Source organism: Equus caballus, chromosome 27 (assembly GCF_041296265.1).
Source record: "Equus caballus isolate H_3958 breed thoroughbred chromosome 27, TB-T2T, whole genome shotgun sequence".
In the NCBI taxonomy this organism is placed as follows: domain Eukaryota; kingdom Metazoa; phylum Chordata; class Mammalia; order Perissodactyla; family Equidae; genus Equus; species Equus caballus.
In genome coordinates, this window is record NC_091710.1 from 54,922,235 (window position 1) to 54,941,984 (window position 19,750).

General features: G+C 40.0%; 1 protein-coding gene across 2 annotated transcripts in view; it reads left to right on the plus strand.

The window, feature by feature from the left end:
* Nucleotides 1-19,750, plus strand: part of CSMD1 (CUB and Sushi multiple domains 1) — a 1,833,881-nt gene that overhangs the window by 1,633,659 nt on the left and 180,472 nt on the right. For both annotated transcript variants that reach the window (XM_023630572.2, XM_023630573.2), the window contains exons 39-41: nt 667-736; nt 7,456-7,572; nt 16,107-16,316. In XM_023630572.2, coding sequence (XP_023486340.1) covers nt 667-736; nt 7,456-7,572; nt 16,107-16,316 — 397 coding nt within the window. The remainder of the gene's footprint in view (nt 1-666; nt 737-7,455; nt 7,573-16,106; nt 16,317-19,750) is intronic.

The following is a 19,750-nucleotide window of genomic DNA, read 5'->3' on the forward strand; positions in this document are numbered from 1 at the left end:
GTTGAAAACTGCATATATTTAAAGGATAAAGAGGTCATGAGTGATGAGGATTAATTTCATTGCAAGCACATTAATTTGACAGCCTGGAAAGCTGTCGGATAATAAAATGAATGTCGTCTCCTTTTTCTCCATTGACAGAGGAACTGACCCAGTTCTTTGCTGAACCATTACGCTGAAGCTGCATAATGGTCATGCGACCTGTATGTGAGCTCTAGACAAACACAAAAGATACCTTTTCATAAGCAGATTATGTATTGTTGACATTTCACCCTTCAAATCATACCTAGTGTTTCCTAATCACGGTCAGCCTCTGAGACCAAAAGCTATAACTTCTGATGATTAAAAAAAGGGATGTGCTTTGCCCAATTCATCGCTTTAAGCATTACAAAACCATCCTGGCAGAAATGTAGACTGTCGCGAAGGGACGGGGAAGATTTTGTTTTTACTGAAAAGAAATACAATGATTATGGATATTTTTTCTATTTTGATTCAAAATATGTGATTCATTAATAAACATTAGTAGAATAGATTTCGAAATTTCTGATTTTTTTTCCATTTGTAATTAAATCAAAAAGGAAAACTAAAGTACAGAAATTCTCACAAACAGTTAATCCTTAAATGCTCTCTTTTCAGGGATGTGAGTTCTGTTTCATTTTCTCTTCACAGGGCCGGTCCCACATTTCTTGTATGCCCGGAACCGTTCGGCGCTGGAACTACCCTTCTCCCCTTTGCATCGGTATGGACATCCTTCGGTCGTTGTGTTGCTGTGCACGTGGACTATCAATACATAACAGGGATCTCCTTGAGCTGCTCTTCTGGGCTTCAAACGATGCACTTTTGTATTCCTTTTGAAACATTTGTTACATAATAATAACATAATGGGGCGGTAGAGGTATAGCAAAGGTTGACCATGCATCTTCTCCACTGGAGCTAGTAGCTCAGCTTTTTCGTCATCTTTGGACCAACCTACACAGATGAGATGCAAGACTGCTAGCTCCAGCCACTAAACTCAAGTTGCATTGTATCAGAAGGCCAGTGGATTAATTTACGGGAAGGAATGAATGTAGCTGGTCGGAAAGTCTGAGCTGTGGTCTCTACCGTAGGCCTTTAGCCTCGGGGAGATCAAGTTTCCAGAAGCAAAATTCAGAAATACAAATCAGGGGTTTGCAGTTGGAGGGAGAGTACTTTTTGAGAAACAGAAAGGGGTCTGCCCTGGTGGATGTGCTCTTGAGGGCTGGGGCTGCAGCCTGCTTCTTTAGGGAAAAGCGTTCCCAACACCCGCCTTTAAAGAGGGAGAACCTGTGCCTGAGGCCCATAAACTTTTCACATAGATTAAGTGGTGGGCATTTTAAAGTTTCCCTGCACAGCAGGTGATTTTCATCTACCTCCAACACAGGAAGACCTTGAAATGGAAAGGCTGTGATGTCAGGGTGCTCTGCATTCTTCTTTATTTTATTTATTTACTTTTTTTGAGGATGATTAGCCCTAGAGCTAACTGCTACCAATCCTCCTCTTTTTGCTGAGGAAGACTGGCCCTGAGCTAACATCCATGCCCATCTTCTTCTACTTTATATGTGGGATGCCTGCCACAGCATAGCTTGCCATGTCCGCACCTGGGATCCGAACCAGCGAACCCTGGGCTGCCAAAGCAGAACGTGTGCACTTAACCACTGCGCCACCAGGCCAGCCCTGCGTTCTTCTTTAAACTCTGCATGTTCTTCCTCTTCTCCAAGCCCAGAGCTTCACGCACCACCTGGATGCTGTGTATCTGACTCAGAGATCTGTACTTACAGAGCTCAGGTGACCTTACGACTCTGTCAGGTGCTTCCTTACCTGTATGACTCAATATACCCAAAGCCTGAGTCAAGTCCGTTCCACTGCCTGCATCCCTTCCTCCATGACTGCCATTATCATCCACATTTTTTGTCTAATCCACATGTGACCTTAGATTTCTTTCATTCCCCAGATACAAGCTATCTCTCACTCTTGTCAACCCTACCACCTAAATGCATCCCCAGATGTGATCCTGATCTATAACGCCCCAGCTTTGAGATCTCATAGCTTCTTAATGCCTCATAGCCCTGTAAATAGTTGTTATCCTGCTCGACAGCATCCTCAGCTACAGCCTCCAATCCCAGCCGTGCTCCAACTTTATCAGGGGAAAGAGCTTGTTACAGTTGATCTGCTCAAGGCCCTGAAATCTTCTGCCTACTCTGTACCCACGCCTCTGGCCAAAAGACATCGCGGCATCAGCATATGGCTTGAATTGGCTCCATGATTTGGCCCCGGAACCACAGCTCTCCTTTCCTCTTGTTCCGTGCATCAGCAAGTGCTGGATGCTGCTGTGCCAGTTCACCCCTCCATTGCACATGCTCTCTATGCCTGGCCTCCTGCATGGTCACTGCTGGGCCTGCCATATCAGGGCCTGAGACCACAGGAAAACCAGTAATACTGACCCTGGCTGTATTTAAAATGTTGACATTTTGTTCATCCTAGGGCTTTTCTTTGCATTACTTTTGATTTTTCCAATTATTGCACTAACTTATTATTTGAGGGTTCAGGCATCCTCCTAAAATTTGCACCTGAGGGAAGTGAGTCAGCTACCTTCCCCTCAGCCCAGTCCCGGCCAGCTTCTCCACTTCAGGTGGCTAGCATCCGTAACAGGAATTTGGTTCTCCCATGTGTATGACTCCACTTTTGTATATGAAGCTTTAATGTAATTTTGCGTAAATTAATCTACCCTCCTGACAATCCCAAGGCTCTTACAGGCAGAGCCAAACGTCACTCACTACTATACTGTTAGCACATAGTAGGCTCGCAATAATTTTGATTCAAGAATGACCAGTCAATGATTGACCACCAGATAGCATGGATCATTATAACGATTGCGTGATCACAAATGCCTTCTTCATAGTCCCTCTCCTGCTTCCAACACGTGGATATTGCCAAGGGGAGCACTCAGAGCCCCCGTCTCTGGAATGCTCCCTCAAGCATCCTTATACTGCAGATGTGTTTCAGAGAAAGTGGTCAACTCTATGTGAACAAATGCATGCAATTTTAAAGGCCACCATACATCCTTTAAGTGTCCTCTGAGCGATTCACATGCTGCTTATGATCCATTTTGCCAGGGAATATGGTAGCATATTGTGTTATGCAGGTTCCCACAGGTGAAGCAAGGTACTTCCTCTCTGGTACATGTTCCTCTGACAGCCTGATTTCCCAGCTCACACAAATCCTAGGTGTTCAGTGGTTTTGAGTAATATACAACATAACTACCTTGAACAGGAAACAGATGGAGTTGTGTACAGAGGAAAATAAAACTAAACCAAACCTTTAAAACAAACAGGAATTCAGCCTTTATGATAGTCTCGTCCAGGAAACAGTATGTGTCCCTATTATGTCCACCATGTCATATTTGTTTACAAGTGAAAGATGGGCCTTAGTGACCAGTATCTTTTTCGGTGAAAGTGATTTCTTGGTAAAAATCCATGTTTGGATTACCATGTCATCTAAAAAGTTGAAGTTATTTGTATGGAGGTTTAAAATTCTAGGCTTGATTGGAAGGGAGAAATGAAGGATGATGAGGAACTGACATTAGGGGACTGCCTCCACCCCCGTTACACAGAACGTCAAGCTTCCTGTTTATTTTTACATGAAGCACTGTCTGTTAAACTTGGGAATTGAAATATTTTAAACTTTGAAATGAAATCAGCTCCCAGCGGGTATTCAATCAAACAATAGTTATTGCTGGCACTCTACATTATGTGGAAAAATGTTTACTTTGAATAGTTAACCTATATTAGCCAAACATAATTTTACCTTTTATTTAACATGTCTCGTATATTAGCAAATGTGGAGGATGTCAACTTCCATTACACCTGCTTGCCCCTGATTTTTGTAAGGTATAGAGAAAGGTTTTTCATTGGAAAACACCCAAATGGCCCACATAAAGCTCAAAGACTGATTTGAGAGATTGAAAGCTTTTCTTGGCTGTTAGCTTTAGATTAATCTCAGCTGAGGGAATTTAAGACTAGAAATCCATAGAGAGATGATACTTTACTTATGAGCTCTTGGAAACCTCACGTCCTAATTTTTAAAAAGAAATTGCTGCTAATGAAGACAATTTATATCAAAATGCTTTTCCACAGGCTACTGAGTGTTAGCATTATTCTCAGAGCTTAACTGATATCAACTGTTTTGACTATCGCAACAAGCCCCAGAGGGGCCAAGCCATTTGCCAGGGCCCTGCTGCTGAGCTGGCACTCCCTGCTCCATGAGGTCTGTCCAGCAAGGCATGGCCTGTGCCCTTGAGTAAAACCTGCATATATTCTTACCAAAAAATCAAGAATCTGCACAAAATAAGATATATAAATCCAGTACAATGTAAGATAGCTATTTTATAAAAATAAACACCTTGTCCTTTAGAGATACTGTATTTATGAATAACTCTCCAATGATGCTACTTAACTATAAGAAAGGGCTGGCGTGGAGGGCGTGTCTCCACAGGAGGCGGGAAGTTGGTCTACCAGTTGGTGGTGGACAGTTAGACCCTGGGAAGAAGGCTGAAGCCTGATGGTAACAATGAGCAAATATAAAATAAGACAAACCGCCTGATGGAGTCTAAAACACCACAGGAGAAAAGATTGATGCACGATTTTTGGGATCTCTGTTTCTATGCCCATCCAAAGATGCTCCATTGATTAACAAAAGAAGGACTACTTGCAGTTCTAACTAAGTACTTAAGGAATTAGATTATCATTGTATGTTTGACAGGAGAAATACCCGATATCTAGGCCCCACATGTGTCTCCCACAACACCGAGAGTTGGCCTGTATTAAACAAAGACATTGATACTGATGATAACTTCTATCAGCCAGCACTGGGTCAGCTACTCATGTGAGATGCTCTCAGCCCTCACTGAAGAAGTACATGGATGCTTAGATTTTATAATTCCTGAACTTTTTCTCTTTTTTTGGTAAAAGTCTTGCTCAAAATCAAAAGGACCTTTTTAGAAAGGTCACCTTTATTTCACCTTTGTTTTCCTGTTTCTGTCATTCATTTGGCATTTTCCTATCTGTCTCCCCTATAGCTGGTCAAACATATTTACCCTCATTGCAGGTTGTAAGAGCCCTCAGGGAAGGGATAGTATTGCTAAATATATTCAGGTTTGCCGCTCATATCCACCGGTGTCTTCCACAAAATTGATGGACTCATGGATAAAATGTACGTCACAACCTATATTTCAAATACTTGGTATCTCCCACCAGAAGTCACCTTGGGTGATTATACTGCAAATAACAATGAAGCTTATGTTTAAGACTTTGCTGGGGGCCGGCCCCATGGCCGAGTGGTTAAGTTCACACACTCTGCTTCATCGGCCCAGGGTTTTCCTGGTTTGGATCCTGGTTGCCATGTGGCACTGCTCATCAGAAAAAAAACAAGAAGATCGGCAACAGATGTTACCTCAGGTGCCAATCTTTGAAAAAAAGACTGAAAAAGCAAGGTGTTTGGTCCTCGGATAATTTAAAAAAAAAGACTTTGTTGAAATTATTCACTCATTCTACAAAAATACATTTTTTAACTTTTTTAAACTTACATTTTTAACTTACACAATGTTGAAACCCAGACTATGATTTTCTAACTTGAGCGATTACCCTACTCACTGGACTTGACTTTCTAAGATGTTTAGATTTTCCTCCTGTCAAATTTACCCTCAACAGGTAAACTTTTTCTACCTTGATGATTAAAAAAAAAAACATAAAAAGCTTCCACTCTAGGTCCTGAGGGATCTCTGAAAGAGGGCTTCCAAAAATATTTGCCTAATGAGAGCATTGTTAGAATAGGAATTAAGCCTTTTAATGTGACTTCCTGGACAGACGAGGCATCGTTTGCATTATTACTTTGAAATTACATGAAATTGCCATTTTAATAGGGCACAAATGGTCAAATATTAGAATTTCGTCTGCTGCAACCTATATTATTTGACATGTTTGTTATAAAATCAGTTGCGATTTATAGTCAAACCTCAGCTGCAGTAGCCTGAGTGTGAGGAACCAAGATCAGGACAGATGAGGGAGTTATCTTTTCACCCCTCATCACAGCGTAAGATTCTTTGGGCAGGAAGTGGTTTCAGTGGCTGCATTCCAAACTGAACAGAATTCTGCAGGTAACTATCCTGGTTAAAATGTGGGTTCTGGAACCAGATGGAGCTGGAGTAATGGTCTGGTTGTGCTGTTCACCAGGTGTGTGCCCTTAGGCAAATTTCTTAATTTCCTCAGCCTTGGTTCCCTTATCTGTAAATAAGGTAATAATAGTACTAGCCTTTTGGGGTTATTATGAGCATCAAATGATGTATTTCTCTCAGCACGATAGGTAGCGCATAGTTAAGGATCAATGAATAGCAACTCATACTACCATTCAATGCCTAGCAACTTAGAACCTGAAAGTCAATTGAATGCCTGACTAAAATGCATTAAATCGAAGAATCTTTACCAAGAACCTGTGTGTACCAGAAGTAGAACTGCCAAAATGGGGAAAGTGGTCAAAAGGGACAAACTTCCAGCTATAAGGTAGACCAGTCCAGGCATGTGATATGCTGCATGGCCCCTCTAGCTAAGAATACTGTATGGCATATTTGAAAGTTGCTAAGAGTAGATCTTCGAAGTTGTCATCACGAGAAAAAATTCTGTAACTTTGTATGGTGATGATGTTAACTAGACTCATTGTGGTGATCATTTCACAGAATATACAGATGTAGAATCATTGTGTTATACACCTGAAACTAAGAATATTATACGTCAAGTATACCTCAATAAGAAACAAAAGAAAGAAAGAAACAGGTAAAGGGAAGAAAAACACTGATATGAATGCTAAATAAACTCTCAAGTGAAGTTCGTTTTCCTCCCCTTCCTCAATAATTAAAATATCGCAAATTGTGCTAACCACTACAATTGGACTGAACATCGAATATAATTTCATCCTTCTTGGATCGTACAGAAGGCATTTCCGGAGCATCTACTCAATTATTATTAAATTAAAGAAATGCTTGCTTCTTGTTGGCAATAGTGGTGACCAAACTAGCTTTTTCTATATGTCATAATAGCTACCATTTATGGGAGGGCTACTAAGTGGCTTGATTTTATGAGTTAGTATGCATATAAGATTTCATTTAATTTTCACAACACCATTTGCAGCAAGTATTATTGTGCTCATTTTATAAAATCAAGAACAAAATCAGAAACAGTCTTTGTTCTTAAGCATCTGACACTCGAGGGAGAGAGCTGAGCCCATAAGTCACTAATGTGCCCACTGAGTCGTGGATGTGCCGTAATTGGGGACCAGATTCGCTTCTGAAGACTGCTTCTACTGAGCAGAGTGGAGGAGGGCAGGTGGAATTAAACGTCCCTGCTAGAAAGCGAGGACCCACCAAACTAACTACTGTTGTCCATTTCGCAGCGACCTGTGGCGGGACGCTGAGTAGCATGGGTGGCGTCATCCTGAGCCCGGGGTTCCCAGGCGCGTACCCCAACAACTTGGACTGCACGTGGAAGGTCGCGCTGCCCATTGGCTATGGTAAGAGAAAACACTTTTAATTCCTAAAAATTCAACTTGTTGATTTCTGTCTTGGAAAGAATTCAGCTGAATTAAAAATGTGCCTTATTCGGTTGACATAATCATGTCTTTACTTGAATTTAAAGACACGATTTTAAATACAGCTTTGGCAGAATAACTTTGAGAACAGAAAGTTATTTGAAAAATCAATTCAGCTGTGCAACTCTCTTCAAGGCAAATTAAATTAGCTGGATGATGATACAGTAGGCACATGCAGCGCTAAACGTAGCATCCCTAATTCAATTATCCATCTCTCTATTTATAACACCGCCTTTTATAATCTATCTCTGGGACTCAATAATGGTGGTTATTTCTTTTGAACAATTTTTAAGGCTTTTTTAGATAATGACACAGTTTAGTATAGTTTTATAAATTTTTGTAATTATTTATTATATTGATATGGGTTTATGAAATTGGCTCTTTAGAATATTTAGTTATTAACTTTCAGGTTATCCACCTTAAATCATTCATGATTTTAATTGTTGTGTACACTGATATTTCACTCTGCCCTTCTTCAGAAATGCATGGGCTTTGTGAAATTTTGATTCTCTATCACTCCTTTCCCTGTCTGCCCTGTGATTTCCTTTGTATTTTAGCTCATTAATTTGAGTTTTCCCCACAGTGACTTTCCCACAAGCACGCACTGTGATGGGTGTACCAAGTTCTATACTCACTGAGTGTCTCAGAGGATAGCAGTTGAGGACCCATGTACTAATTAAGTGTTAGGTGAATGATGAATGAACATAAGCAAAATTGGAAATCCTTCCTCTAGAAGAAGATCCTGTTTTTTACTGTTTTCAAAGCTTTTGAGTTAAGAATCTGTGCCCCTGATGGCGGCAGCAGACAAGCAGGTTAGCAAGGGGCGGGTCCAGATGCTCAGCAGAGAAGCCAACAGGAATGGGGGCATGAGGGCCTGGCAGGGCTCCATCAGGGGTGCGAACATGGATGTGCTGCGCACAGACATGGACTGTTAGGCCAGGGAAAGAGGGGGTCTGGAAGGGCACCCCCACTGGAGAGAACACTCGTGAAGCTCACGTCCATCAAGTTCTTTCAGGGGCCACCCAGAGGGCTTGGGGAGTAGGGAAGTGGGGAGACTCCACAAGAGGATTACTCAGGCTTTCTGTTTCTTCCAGATTTTAAGTTTAGTTTTGCCTTTTACATCATGAACTTTCTGAGCACAGAGGCAGTAATTCTGCTCTAGATGCAACAAAGGGCTTTGAAGGACTTTATCCAACATCGGCTCAGTTATTCTCAAAAACTGGGTCCATTTCCTTACCACAGTTGGTACGAATCTTTGAGTCAGGCTTCAGGGTGAGATCGCAGACACACGGGATCCAGGATATTCCAGCAGGGTGGTAAATGAGAGCATCTCCAGGAGCCTTGCCTTCCTCATCGCTAAAACTAAAATCCCACGTAGGCACATGGTGAGGACAAACTGACACAATTCAGGCGGGGAGTTTAGAGCAGGGCTGGAGATCCCGTGGACAGTGACAACAGTGAACAACAAAAAAGGTCAGTTTATTTTTGTTATTATTACTCCAAATATTTCCCACTGTCCTTTCAAACATCGTTATAAACATTTTATCCATGAATGGATATACATGTTTTCTTAATTTATTTTCCCAACTTTACTGTTCTTTAATTTGAGAAGGCTATTGTTTGGCATTTTTCCTTATGTTGCTCTCTCAAATATGCAAGAGAATAATTCAGGACAAAAAAAAAGGAATTAAATTGTCTGACTGCATTGTCATTTCTGTGAACCTAAACAAAATATTTATTTGAAGGAAAGCTGAAATGAAAAAAACAATTTATGAAATTTTATAACAAGGATGATTTAAGTGCTTAAATATTTGATATTGCATAGTATTGAGTTTAAAAAGGATGAAAAGGCAAAAAGAAACTTTGTGTCTTAAACGCTAAGTAGATACAAAATAGTGTGACTGTCCCTAGCTTTTTAGAATAGATGTAGTTATGCTTCAGAATAGTTTGTTATAGATTAAATTTAAGTGAAACACCAGGTTTGCCTGTGATAAATTTTGTAGTCTGAGTGGAGTAGTTCCCCTGACATGGTAGATATTAGGAATTTTTCTGTCCCTGGTAGGAAGGAATGTTTTCTGGGGCTTAAATAATTATAGAGCATTTCGCAGACTCAGGGAAAATATTACTGCCTGTATTTTAGCCCCCGTCAGGTTTTTGAAACTCTTACGTGAATTAGTTCTCTCCATTCCCCATCTTCCTTTATCTCGGCTTCTTCTCCCTGGTAATATCTGTCACCCTGTAGTTTGAACTGCCTCTTCTACACACGTGACTCAAAGCGCCATCCCTCATCTTGCTCAAATGTCAAACCACATTTTCACCTGCATGGGACGTGTTTCCATCTGGGTCATCAGAAAGTGTCCCAGACTCAATTCAGATTCAGATTCCCTCTTACTCTTCCCTTAACTCAGTCTCCTGCACGTTAGGGTCTCCTGTGTGATCCCTGTTGGTGTCCACAGCAGGACCGTTTTCCCGGTACCTTCCTTTCCCTGAATTTACATTGCTTTTGGCAGCAGGTTCTTCCCAGAGTCTCCCTAATCCTAGGCAAACATCAGACCTCTCCCCTGGAAATTTTGAGACATTAAATTTGGGTTTGAAGCACAGGAATCTGCGTTTTTAAATCAAGCACTCCAGAGGTTTCTTATGAAAAGGAAAATTGGGAACACAGCAAAGATGACCACCACATCTTTTAATTATCATTTCTCCCCTCTCTGAGCTCCCACGTTGCTTCCTAACCTTACGGTGACTCCAGAACATTTCCTGTAATTACAACCCATCACAGGCTCTTGCTTTCCTAGTGGGACAAGTTAGGGGTTGGGAAGATATATTTCTACTGATGCGACAATAGATGTTTTGCCTGGGAGACATCTGCTGTTTGGATGATTTTGGTAAACAAGCTGGAAGATAATAGTAAAAATATATTTCCTCCCTCATATTGGGAAAAGACATAATGTGATAGGAAGTTTACATTAATAAATATGGTGGTGTTAACTAGTTCTTCATAGTAAAGGCGTTCATTGGCACATTGGCTGTCACTGCTCAGCTCCCCAACCCTTCCTTGGATTTCCTGCTTTGAGCGTCTGTGTCAGTGTGTGTCTGTATGTGTGTGTCTCTGTGTGCGAAGGAGGTAAGGTCTTTTACCAGCCCAATCTCTTTCTTGGAGGTTTGGGAAATAATTTTAAGCAATGTTTTCTGCAGGATCATTGGAAAGTTCACCAAGAAACGGAAGTTATGGGAAATTTGCTTACCTAAAACCCAAAGAGTCTATCAGATTTATTGTAAATTATATCTACTTAAACTTAGAATGCTATAAACCAAGGAAAATGATTGCTTAGACCAGTGGTTCTCAAATTTTGTTGTGTATAAGAACCATTGGTACAAGTCAAGTTGTTGCCAGGAAGATTCCTGTGGCCTGTTCCCGGATGCTCTTGCGGCACCCCTAGCCATGTAAGGAGAAGAATTCGGTATTTTTCCCCAGAACCTTTGGTATTTTGGATGCTAGAGTTACAGACTACTTTAGAAAACATTTCTCCAATTTATGGGAGAACACCTTTAATCAAAATAAGGCAAGAAATGCACAAAGAATTTTCATAAGATCCTTACAAATATTATTTATTTAATATAAATTGCTTTGCTGAAAAAATGCAGAAATCATGAGATTTTGACAGATTGGAAGTAGAGACAGAATATTATTTAGTATGAAACAGCAAGATACATAAAATCTTTAAAGTGAATAAGAAAAAATAATTGCTACTATTCTTCCAGATTTTTCTTAAAAATAAATTTTACCTCAATATTTTTAAATTTAGCCCCTTCGTTTCTGCAAATGCTGTCTCAGGTGTCTCAGCATACATTCTAATTTCCTTGATGGTCGATTTAGGTTTTTGGCTGCTCAGGGTATGGGTGACTATTGTATTGGTAAGCATGAATGACTCCAGTTCCTCCAGCTACCTCGAATAACTCAGTTATCCAGAATATGAGACATGGTTGCCCTTTCTTCAGGAAAAATATATGTGATGTTTTTCAGTCATGTAGGATTTTTCTGGTGTGTTTTGAGTCTTTCCATACAACTGGATATGCAGGGGACTACCTGATAGATTACCTAATCCATTGGTTAAGCAGCTACCACTTTTAACCAAATAATTATTTTGATGACTGCTGCTTCCCTCCATGTCCATGGATCAATCAATAGTTTAACTGAATAGGCAAGAGTGGTTGGTTGCTTTGGCATCACGTGAAAACCACCTTTGTCTCTTGGCTCTATTCATTCTGGTGACAACTATTTCCTCCATCCTGCCTCAGTGTGATGCAACTTGTCTCTCAGAATGATTGGGTGACATCTGGCTGAGGGATGGGCAGTGTATGTCTTGGTTGCTCATGTTTTTGGGCTCTGAGTTTAGCTGAGTAGAAATCCCACTCTATCAGTTACTGGTGATACAAATTTACACAAGTAACTAATATGTTTTTGAACCCCATTTCCTTATCTTTAAAATGAGTACAATAAAATGTCCTTCTCACAGGGCTGTTCTGAAACAATGTAAGTGCCTGATATGGAGAAAGCGTCATTTAAGTGTTACCTGCTTTTAGTAGCTAAGCCAAATTCTGTAGTGATTTTATGCTGTTTTCTTTCCTTTTCAAAGACTTAGGGGTGCTGTTTTGTGTTGCTTTGTCATGAGCCCAATCAACTCAGAATTTCTGTCTCTATTTTCTTGAAAAGTTCTAAAGGCATAGTTAATAGAAACGTGACCAATTTTTTTCTGTTTTACCATTTCTTTTCATATGTAAAAACCACTGCACTAATACTGCATACCTTGCTATGCAAGGCTTTTTGATCTTCTAGAAACATAGGGAGAGTATAAGGATTCTTCAGAATATTCACTGAATTCTATCATTAACTCTTTTACTATATGTTTATTATGCACAGAAGATGTGAAATAGAGCAATTTAATATTCACAAGTTCTATCAACTAAAAACGAGGGTTTAACTCTGAAGTCATGGTCATATTACTATTCAAAGTTTTGCCAGAGTCCAAGGGAAGCGTCCTTTGTGCAGATGCCTCTTCCTGACACTTCATTTTCAAGGTGTAATGACAATCGGATGAGAATGTGCTGTGTAAATTCTACCAAAGATGGGCATTCAGATTGGTTTCTTGTTGAAATGACGTTATTTTTTCAGTGTTGCATGAGATAATAAAAGGATAATGAGGTTATGCATATTTTAAATCCCTTCATCTTGGCTTTATGATGTCAAAGTGGACACAATTTGCCGAAAATTAGATAGCTAAATAATTCCATTTTAAGCCAGATTAGAACTAGGTTCTGTGCTACTTCCCGATATGAAGTAAGTGGTTTAATATGTGGCTGGATGCTTTATCCTGCTTAAAATGCTAACTTTTTTCATAAAATTATTATTGTCATACTTCCATTTCCATTTCGAGTTTAATTCCAGATCAGTAAAAGGCCACTTTCACTGTTTCCTGTACTTTTGAGATATTGGCCATCTTTAATTTTTTCACCCTTGATCTGCTCACCGTCTTTCATTTCCTTCTTGACTGTGTCGTCCTATAAATTTGAAAATGTATTTCTGGATAAATACGTCTGAAGTCTGCGTGCGCCCATCTGAAATGAGCATATTTTGAGCCATTTCCCTGCTGTTTGATTTCGTACCCAAATAGTGAATCAGTTTTTTAAGTGTTCTAACCTTGCCCTCATTTCGCATCCTATCTGCTACTTTTTGGCAATAAACAGACATGTCAGTAATTCAACAGCTGTTTTGGTTGTTCTTGTGTCAGCTTCTGCGTTCTACCTCATAGTGACGAATGCAATGGGTATTTATGAAACTCTGTGGACCACAGGGGTCTAGTGGCCTTGACATAGTCACCAAAAAAAAAAAAAAAAGACAAAAAAAAGGATTCGTTAGCACACTTTATTTGTTAGTGAAAAACTCTTTTTTGTCAAATTTGTGGGACGTGCTACAAAAGAAAGCTGTGTTTTTAATTCAGCAATGAGTGAGGGAATAAATTTCGTACTGATGTGTGGCTAAGTGATCAAGCAGGTCAACGGTCGTGGCCGTGCAGAGGGGGCCGTTCAGGCCAAGGGACGCGAGCTCCACTGGTCCTTCCTGCCCTCCTTTCCTCTGTCTCCATCTCCCTCTCTCTCTTTTTTTGTTTTCTTCCAGTTTTTGAATTTCTTCTGACTACAAATATTTACTGGAATTTAGAAGAAAATTAATAGCTCATTAATGGCTCTTCAACAAAGAGAAATATTTGGTATTTTTTAATTTTTGCAGAAATGTTTGAAATGTATAGAGTTGCTCCATTTGGGGGAAATGTTGTCCATGATGCTAGGATGGACAAGACAACCACAGACTGGGATATTCCTTTCCTGACTGCTGATGTGCCCCTTGTATAGAGATTTGGACCATATGATATGAATTCAATTGCTCATTCTGAAAGTTATTCCGATTTTGGTTGACTTGTTAAAGACCTTTCTTTTATCCCAGGATTTTTCTCCTGCTTTTTGCTTCCTCAGCCTCTTCCTGAAGGCTTCCACATTCTACCTCCTTTCATTCTTCCTCTTCCAACCGAGATTAAACACATTTAGTACAAAATGATTTTCTCCAAGAAGAATTGGAATATGTTTCACATCATGAGATGGTTAGCGCTTGTCTAGCACATTTGCATGCTAAACCAGAAAAAGTGAGGGCTTTGTCAATCAGAGTTGGGTGTAAATCTAACTGCCTCTTCCTATGTTGCACTGGACATAACACCTAACGTTTCTGAGCCTTAGTTTGGTCATCTAAGAAATTATAATAATAATGACTACCTTGCTGGGTATTTGTGATGAGAAGGTTAGTGGGTAAAGTTCATGCACCCCAAGTGTAATAATTGGCCTTACACTATGCCCAACCAGAAAGGGACATGATTTCCTCTTTCCTTCCTCCACACAAGGTCTTCTTTGTAACTGATGAAGCTTTTTCTTGGATGACTTTACATTTTATTGAGTATCTTTAGGTTTTTCTTCCTACCGCTCTTTTTTTTTTTTTTTTTAAAGATTTTATTTTTTCCTTTTTCTCCCCAACGCCCCCCGGTACATAGTTGTGTATTCTTCGTTGTGGGTTCTTCTAGCTGTGGCATGTGGGACGCTGCCTCAGCGTGGTCTGATGAGCAGTGCCATGTCCGCGCCCAGGATTCGAACCAACGAAACACTGGGCCGCCTGCAGCAGAGCGCACGAACTTAATCACTCGGCCACGGGGCCAGCCCCTTCCCTACCGCTCTTTACTTGAGCTTTTCTTCCTTTTTCACTGATTTCTAGGTTTTGATAGCTGCACTTTCCTTTGATACCTAAGTAGATATGTTTGCTTTAAATTTTCTGTGTCTTTACACTTAAGTAGGGTATCTCATGTAAGCATTTTCTTTGGTTTTCCAAAGCTGGGGAACATGTGTCAAATGTATTAGATGAAAAGTAAAAACAAAGCTATTCTTATCTATCAAGAACAGGAGAAGAATAATGCAAAGTAAAGCTTTTCTCCTATGTTGGGAGAATAATCTGCAATAGCTATTGTTTAGGCTTTGCAATCCAACTTAAGTTCATGTACTTATGTAAAACCTAATGTCTTTAGAGTTCTAAATAAACTATTTAAATGAATTAAAATATTTCAGACATAGTAGTCAAATGATTTCTTTAAAATACCACAATTCCATAGTAAATAACTCTAAATTGTTTTAATTTTGATTTTCTTCTAAATAATCAGCTATGGTTTATCTGGTACACAGATCAATGTTACTTGCAATGTTGGTCCTTTGGACAGTCTTTTGGTATGTTAAACTGTGCCAGGCTCTTAGACTGAACTGTGAGCGTTATCGTGGGATTCATTGGATGGGATTTCCTGCAAACATCAATAACTTGCTTTGTATGCATAACACAATTGAAACAACCACTTGCTAAACTAATAAATTTCTTGTGCAATGGTATAACCATCCATGTAAAAGGCCACTTTCAAAGTTTGTTGCATTTTTTTTAGATCTACTTTGCCTTCTTTCTTGATGAAGCCATAAATTAACTTATAGATGACTACGCACAATTACAACTTGTGCTTCTGGTTGTAATAATTATAATAGCAGCTGGACAAAGTCATTGCCATATGTATGAATATAAGTCACCATTCAAAGAATTATACCTGTGCATCTCTGTGATGCAGTGCTGGTAATATTCATATTTCACGAATAAGTTGACTCAGGAACATTAATTACATGGACCTTTGTTGGTGGCAGAGGTAAAATTGAACCAGAGTCTGTTGTAATCCAAAGTGTGTTTTCTCCTCCACTATGATGATGCCATTCTGCATACTAGAGAGAGACTGCTTGGGGAGACTCATAAAATTTTAACCACTTTTAATAAACATTGATTTCATGAATTTTGACATTAACTTTCATGACTTTTGCATATTTCTTCATAGGTGCGCATATTCAATTTCTGAATTTTTCTACCGAAGCTAATCACGACTACCTTGAAATTCAAAACGGACCTTACCCCACCAGCCCTATGATTGGGCAGTTTAGTGGCACCGACCTGCCCTCGGCGTTGCTGAGCACAACCCATGAAACTCTCATCCACTTCTACAGCGACCATTCCCAAAACCGGCAAGGATTTAAACTCGCTTACCAAGGTAAGGAATCAAAAAAAAAAAAAAAAAAAAAAAAACCTAGATATGCTTCTTACGTTTAAATTTTATTGAAATGTAAGTGTCCCTAATTGGTTAAAAACTTGTACAACTGGAATCATTTGTAATGGAATTCTGTTTTCTGATGGGTAGCGGAGCCGCTGCTGTTCATGTTCTTGCTGTTTGTGCACTTTTGTACACAAAAGTGAGGACCTAGACGCAAAGATAGGACCGGCTCTGCTGTCATTGCAGCTTCACCCACACTCCCTTCCGTCCCTCTCTCCTCCGGCCATCATCACATACCTTCTAGGCCACCAGCCTGCTCCTCATATAGCCTCCTCATCTGTCAGTGTCCTCTTAGCCACTTATGGGTCTTTTCTCTCCAGGACTATAGTATAGGGAGTCGATTCATAATGGAAGTGGGTCTGGGAGAGTCTCTCATGGACTCAAGCCTTATCTGAGCTCAAAATAATGGCTATGTCTACTAGTCAAGCTGTGTTCCAATTATGCCAGAACAAAAAATTCAGTGAATGAACTTTATCGTTTTTTAAACCATCCCAATATGAGACTCTAAGAAAAGTTTGAATTAACCATTATCAGAGCATTTTTGACGTATGAAAAAGTTCAAAATTTTCATTTCATGCCAAATAATTTAGGTGGCCTTTTCCTGAATATTGTTAAATCAAGTGAAGTTGAAAATGTCAAAAGTTTTTTTAGGGCTTTTTCTTTTTTTTAATATGGCTAAACGACTTTCCTTAATTTCATAGATTGTGCTTGAAAATAGAGCTTCAATATGTTATTACCAAGAAAGAATGATATTTTGTGTTAAACTTTTAGACGTTGTTACTTAGAATATAAAATATATATTTAGATTTCCAGAATTTGAGTTTCTTAAGATAGGAATCTGGTTAGAAGGAAAGAAGAGAGGGAAACAAAGTCTGGACTGGTGCAGAATATAATGGGAGACATCGCCAGCATTTATTCACACACTGTTTCCCATCTCCATCTCCGTCTCCCCCTCGCAATTAGCATCACCTCCTACTTGAGAGGCACACCCACCTACACACAGAGAAAGATGTCAGAGAGGAAGTAGCTTCCCACAAGGAATCTGCGTGCAGATCCGCCCACACTTTTCTGCTTTTTCTCCTTTTCAAATGGAAAAGAAGGCTCCTCCTACTTAAACCCAATTCATCCTGCCCTCCAAGCTCTAAATATAGTTCTTTCTACTCTTTCAGAGCCATTAAAGTAGGAATTATTTTCTCTTTATTGCATTTTCAGCTGCTACATCTCTCTTAGATCTTCCCCAACAGCATTTCAAATATACTCAAATCCACCTCTCTCTCTCTCACACATACACATCTATTTACATAGGATTTTTTACATACTTTTGACTCCTATCTTCCTTCAGCTTCCACTTTCTGAGAATGTTTTTAGAGGAATTGTCTATGCCCACTTTCTCAGTTTCTACACCTCTTCCTCACTTCTCTTACCCGTTCTTATCTAGCTTTTACCATTCCAATTTGTTAATGGACCATTTAACCAACCATTCTGTTGACATGATCTTCCATGTCAGGAGTTCTTCCTGGCACTGAATCCTCTGGGCATGCTCCATTTCTCAAGGTTCTTGGTAGAACTCACGCCCTTATCACTTCTGGCTCAGCACCGTTTCCCCTTGGCTTCAGGATAACATGGTCTCCATTATTCTGCTATCTCAATGGCTACTTCCTTATCTTCTTTGCTTCTTTGTCCTCTTCTAACCGACAATTTTAGGTATACGGCTCCATTGGAGTCCCCCTATATTTTCGTTGTTCACTTTCCCTTAGCGTCATCAACACTCCTGGATCCAAAGACCATGGCAGTAGTGACTAATCATAGCTCTTCTGTTCGTATCACCAATGCAAGTGCTGAGAGTCCAAGAAGTCAGTGTCTGTCTCACCCCTGCACATCCCCCCTGGGCATCACGTGGGCACTCGAACCCTGTGTCCAAAACTGAGCTCACAAGTTTCCTTCCCAGGTATGTTCATCTTCCAACCTTCCCCATCGTACTAAGTAAGTAGTGTACATTTTATCCAGTTGCTTGAGCTGTAAAACTAATGTGACTTGTGACTCTCCTCTCTCCCTCCTCCCAGTATTAACTCAATTATCAAATCCTTTCCCCGGCCCTGCAGTATCTCTGAAATCCCGCTCATCTCCTCCATCTCCATCACCACTCCTGGTTCTCACCACCCTCATCTTTTTCCTAGAAAATTGTCAGAATCTTAAATGTCTTAGCATATGGAGTCTTCCTACTTCTCTCTTCTTTCCAAAAAGCAAACTGAAATGTCTCTTTCTTGAATAAAGCCTTTTCCACACTTTCTTATTGTCAGGGAGGAAAAAATCTTTTCTTCTACTTACCTTAGGTTCTCCAGCTGGGGCCCTAAGTGAGACTAAGCCAAATACAGATGAGCAAGAGGAAAACAAACAGAAGTTTGTTAACACGTGCATTGCACATACACATGGGAATGCCCAGACATGAGTAACTCAAAGGAGTGGTTAGAACTTGGGTTTATGTGCAATCGAAGGATAAAACAAAGGAAAAGGGGTTTGGGGCTTCTAGGAAGGGGAGGCAAGCTCTGGGAAGATGACCAGGAAAAGTATGGTAAACAAGGGCCTTTTAATAAGGTTTGTTATGCGGATTTAAGTCCTGTGCTTTCTCCATTGAGAGGAGTTATTAGAAGTCCTCCTCTTCCTGGTGCAGGAAAAAGTGACGTCTCTACAAATGGAAATTCTTCTTATAGATGTACATTTCCTTTACAAAAGAAAAACATATGCCATGTTTTTAGTGCTTTCTTTGCTTCTGCTGGTTCAAAATGGCCTTTAGGTCAAAATAATCCATATGTCAAAGAGGCATATTTTGAGGTGGCATAATATGAAACCCCTCACTATATACTTAGAATACGGTTCAAAATCTATAACAAGCTTAATCCCTAGCCTTCTCTTTCTCCACCCTATTGTCTCTCTCTGCACTTCAGCCATTTGCCCTTCTACTAAAGTACTTCCCAGGAGCCATGATCCTTTCTACCTCTCTGCTTGCGCTGGTATAGAAATCTCAACCTCGCGTGTTCTCCATCTCCCCCACGACTCTCCTTCAGTTAATCATTTAGGGCTCAGTCTATCTGTAGGATCCTAACAGAGGCATTCTCTGATTCCCCAGTCTAGCTAAGAATACCATGTGTCCCATTTTGGTAATGTTTGGTTTTGTAGTAGGCTTCTTTATGGGATTGTGCCTGAAAGCCAAACAAGTATAGTTTAGCAAAGATAATGGGATTTTTAGTGCCTATCAGGAAACCCAAGTGACTGTCACAGGCACTGGATATCCTACAGTGTGTGCAAATGGCCCTGGATGTACTTGGGCTGTAGCTACTCATACTAAAATGTTTGCACCAGTACCGTTTTTCTCT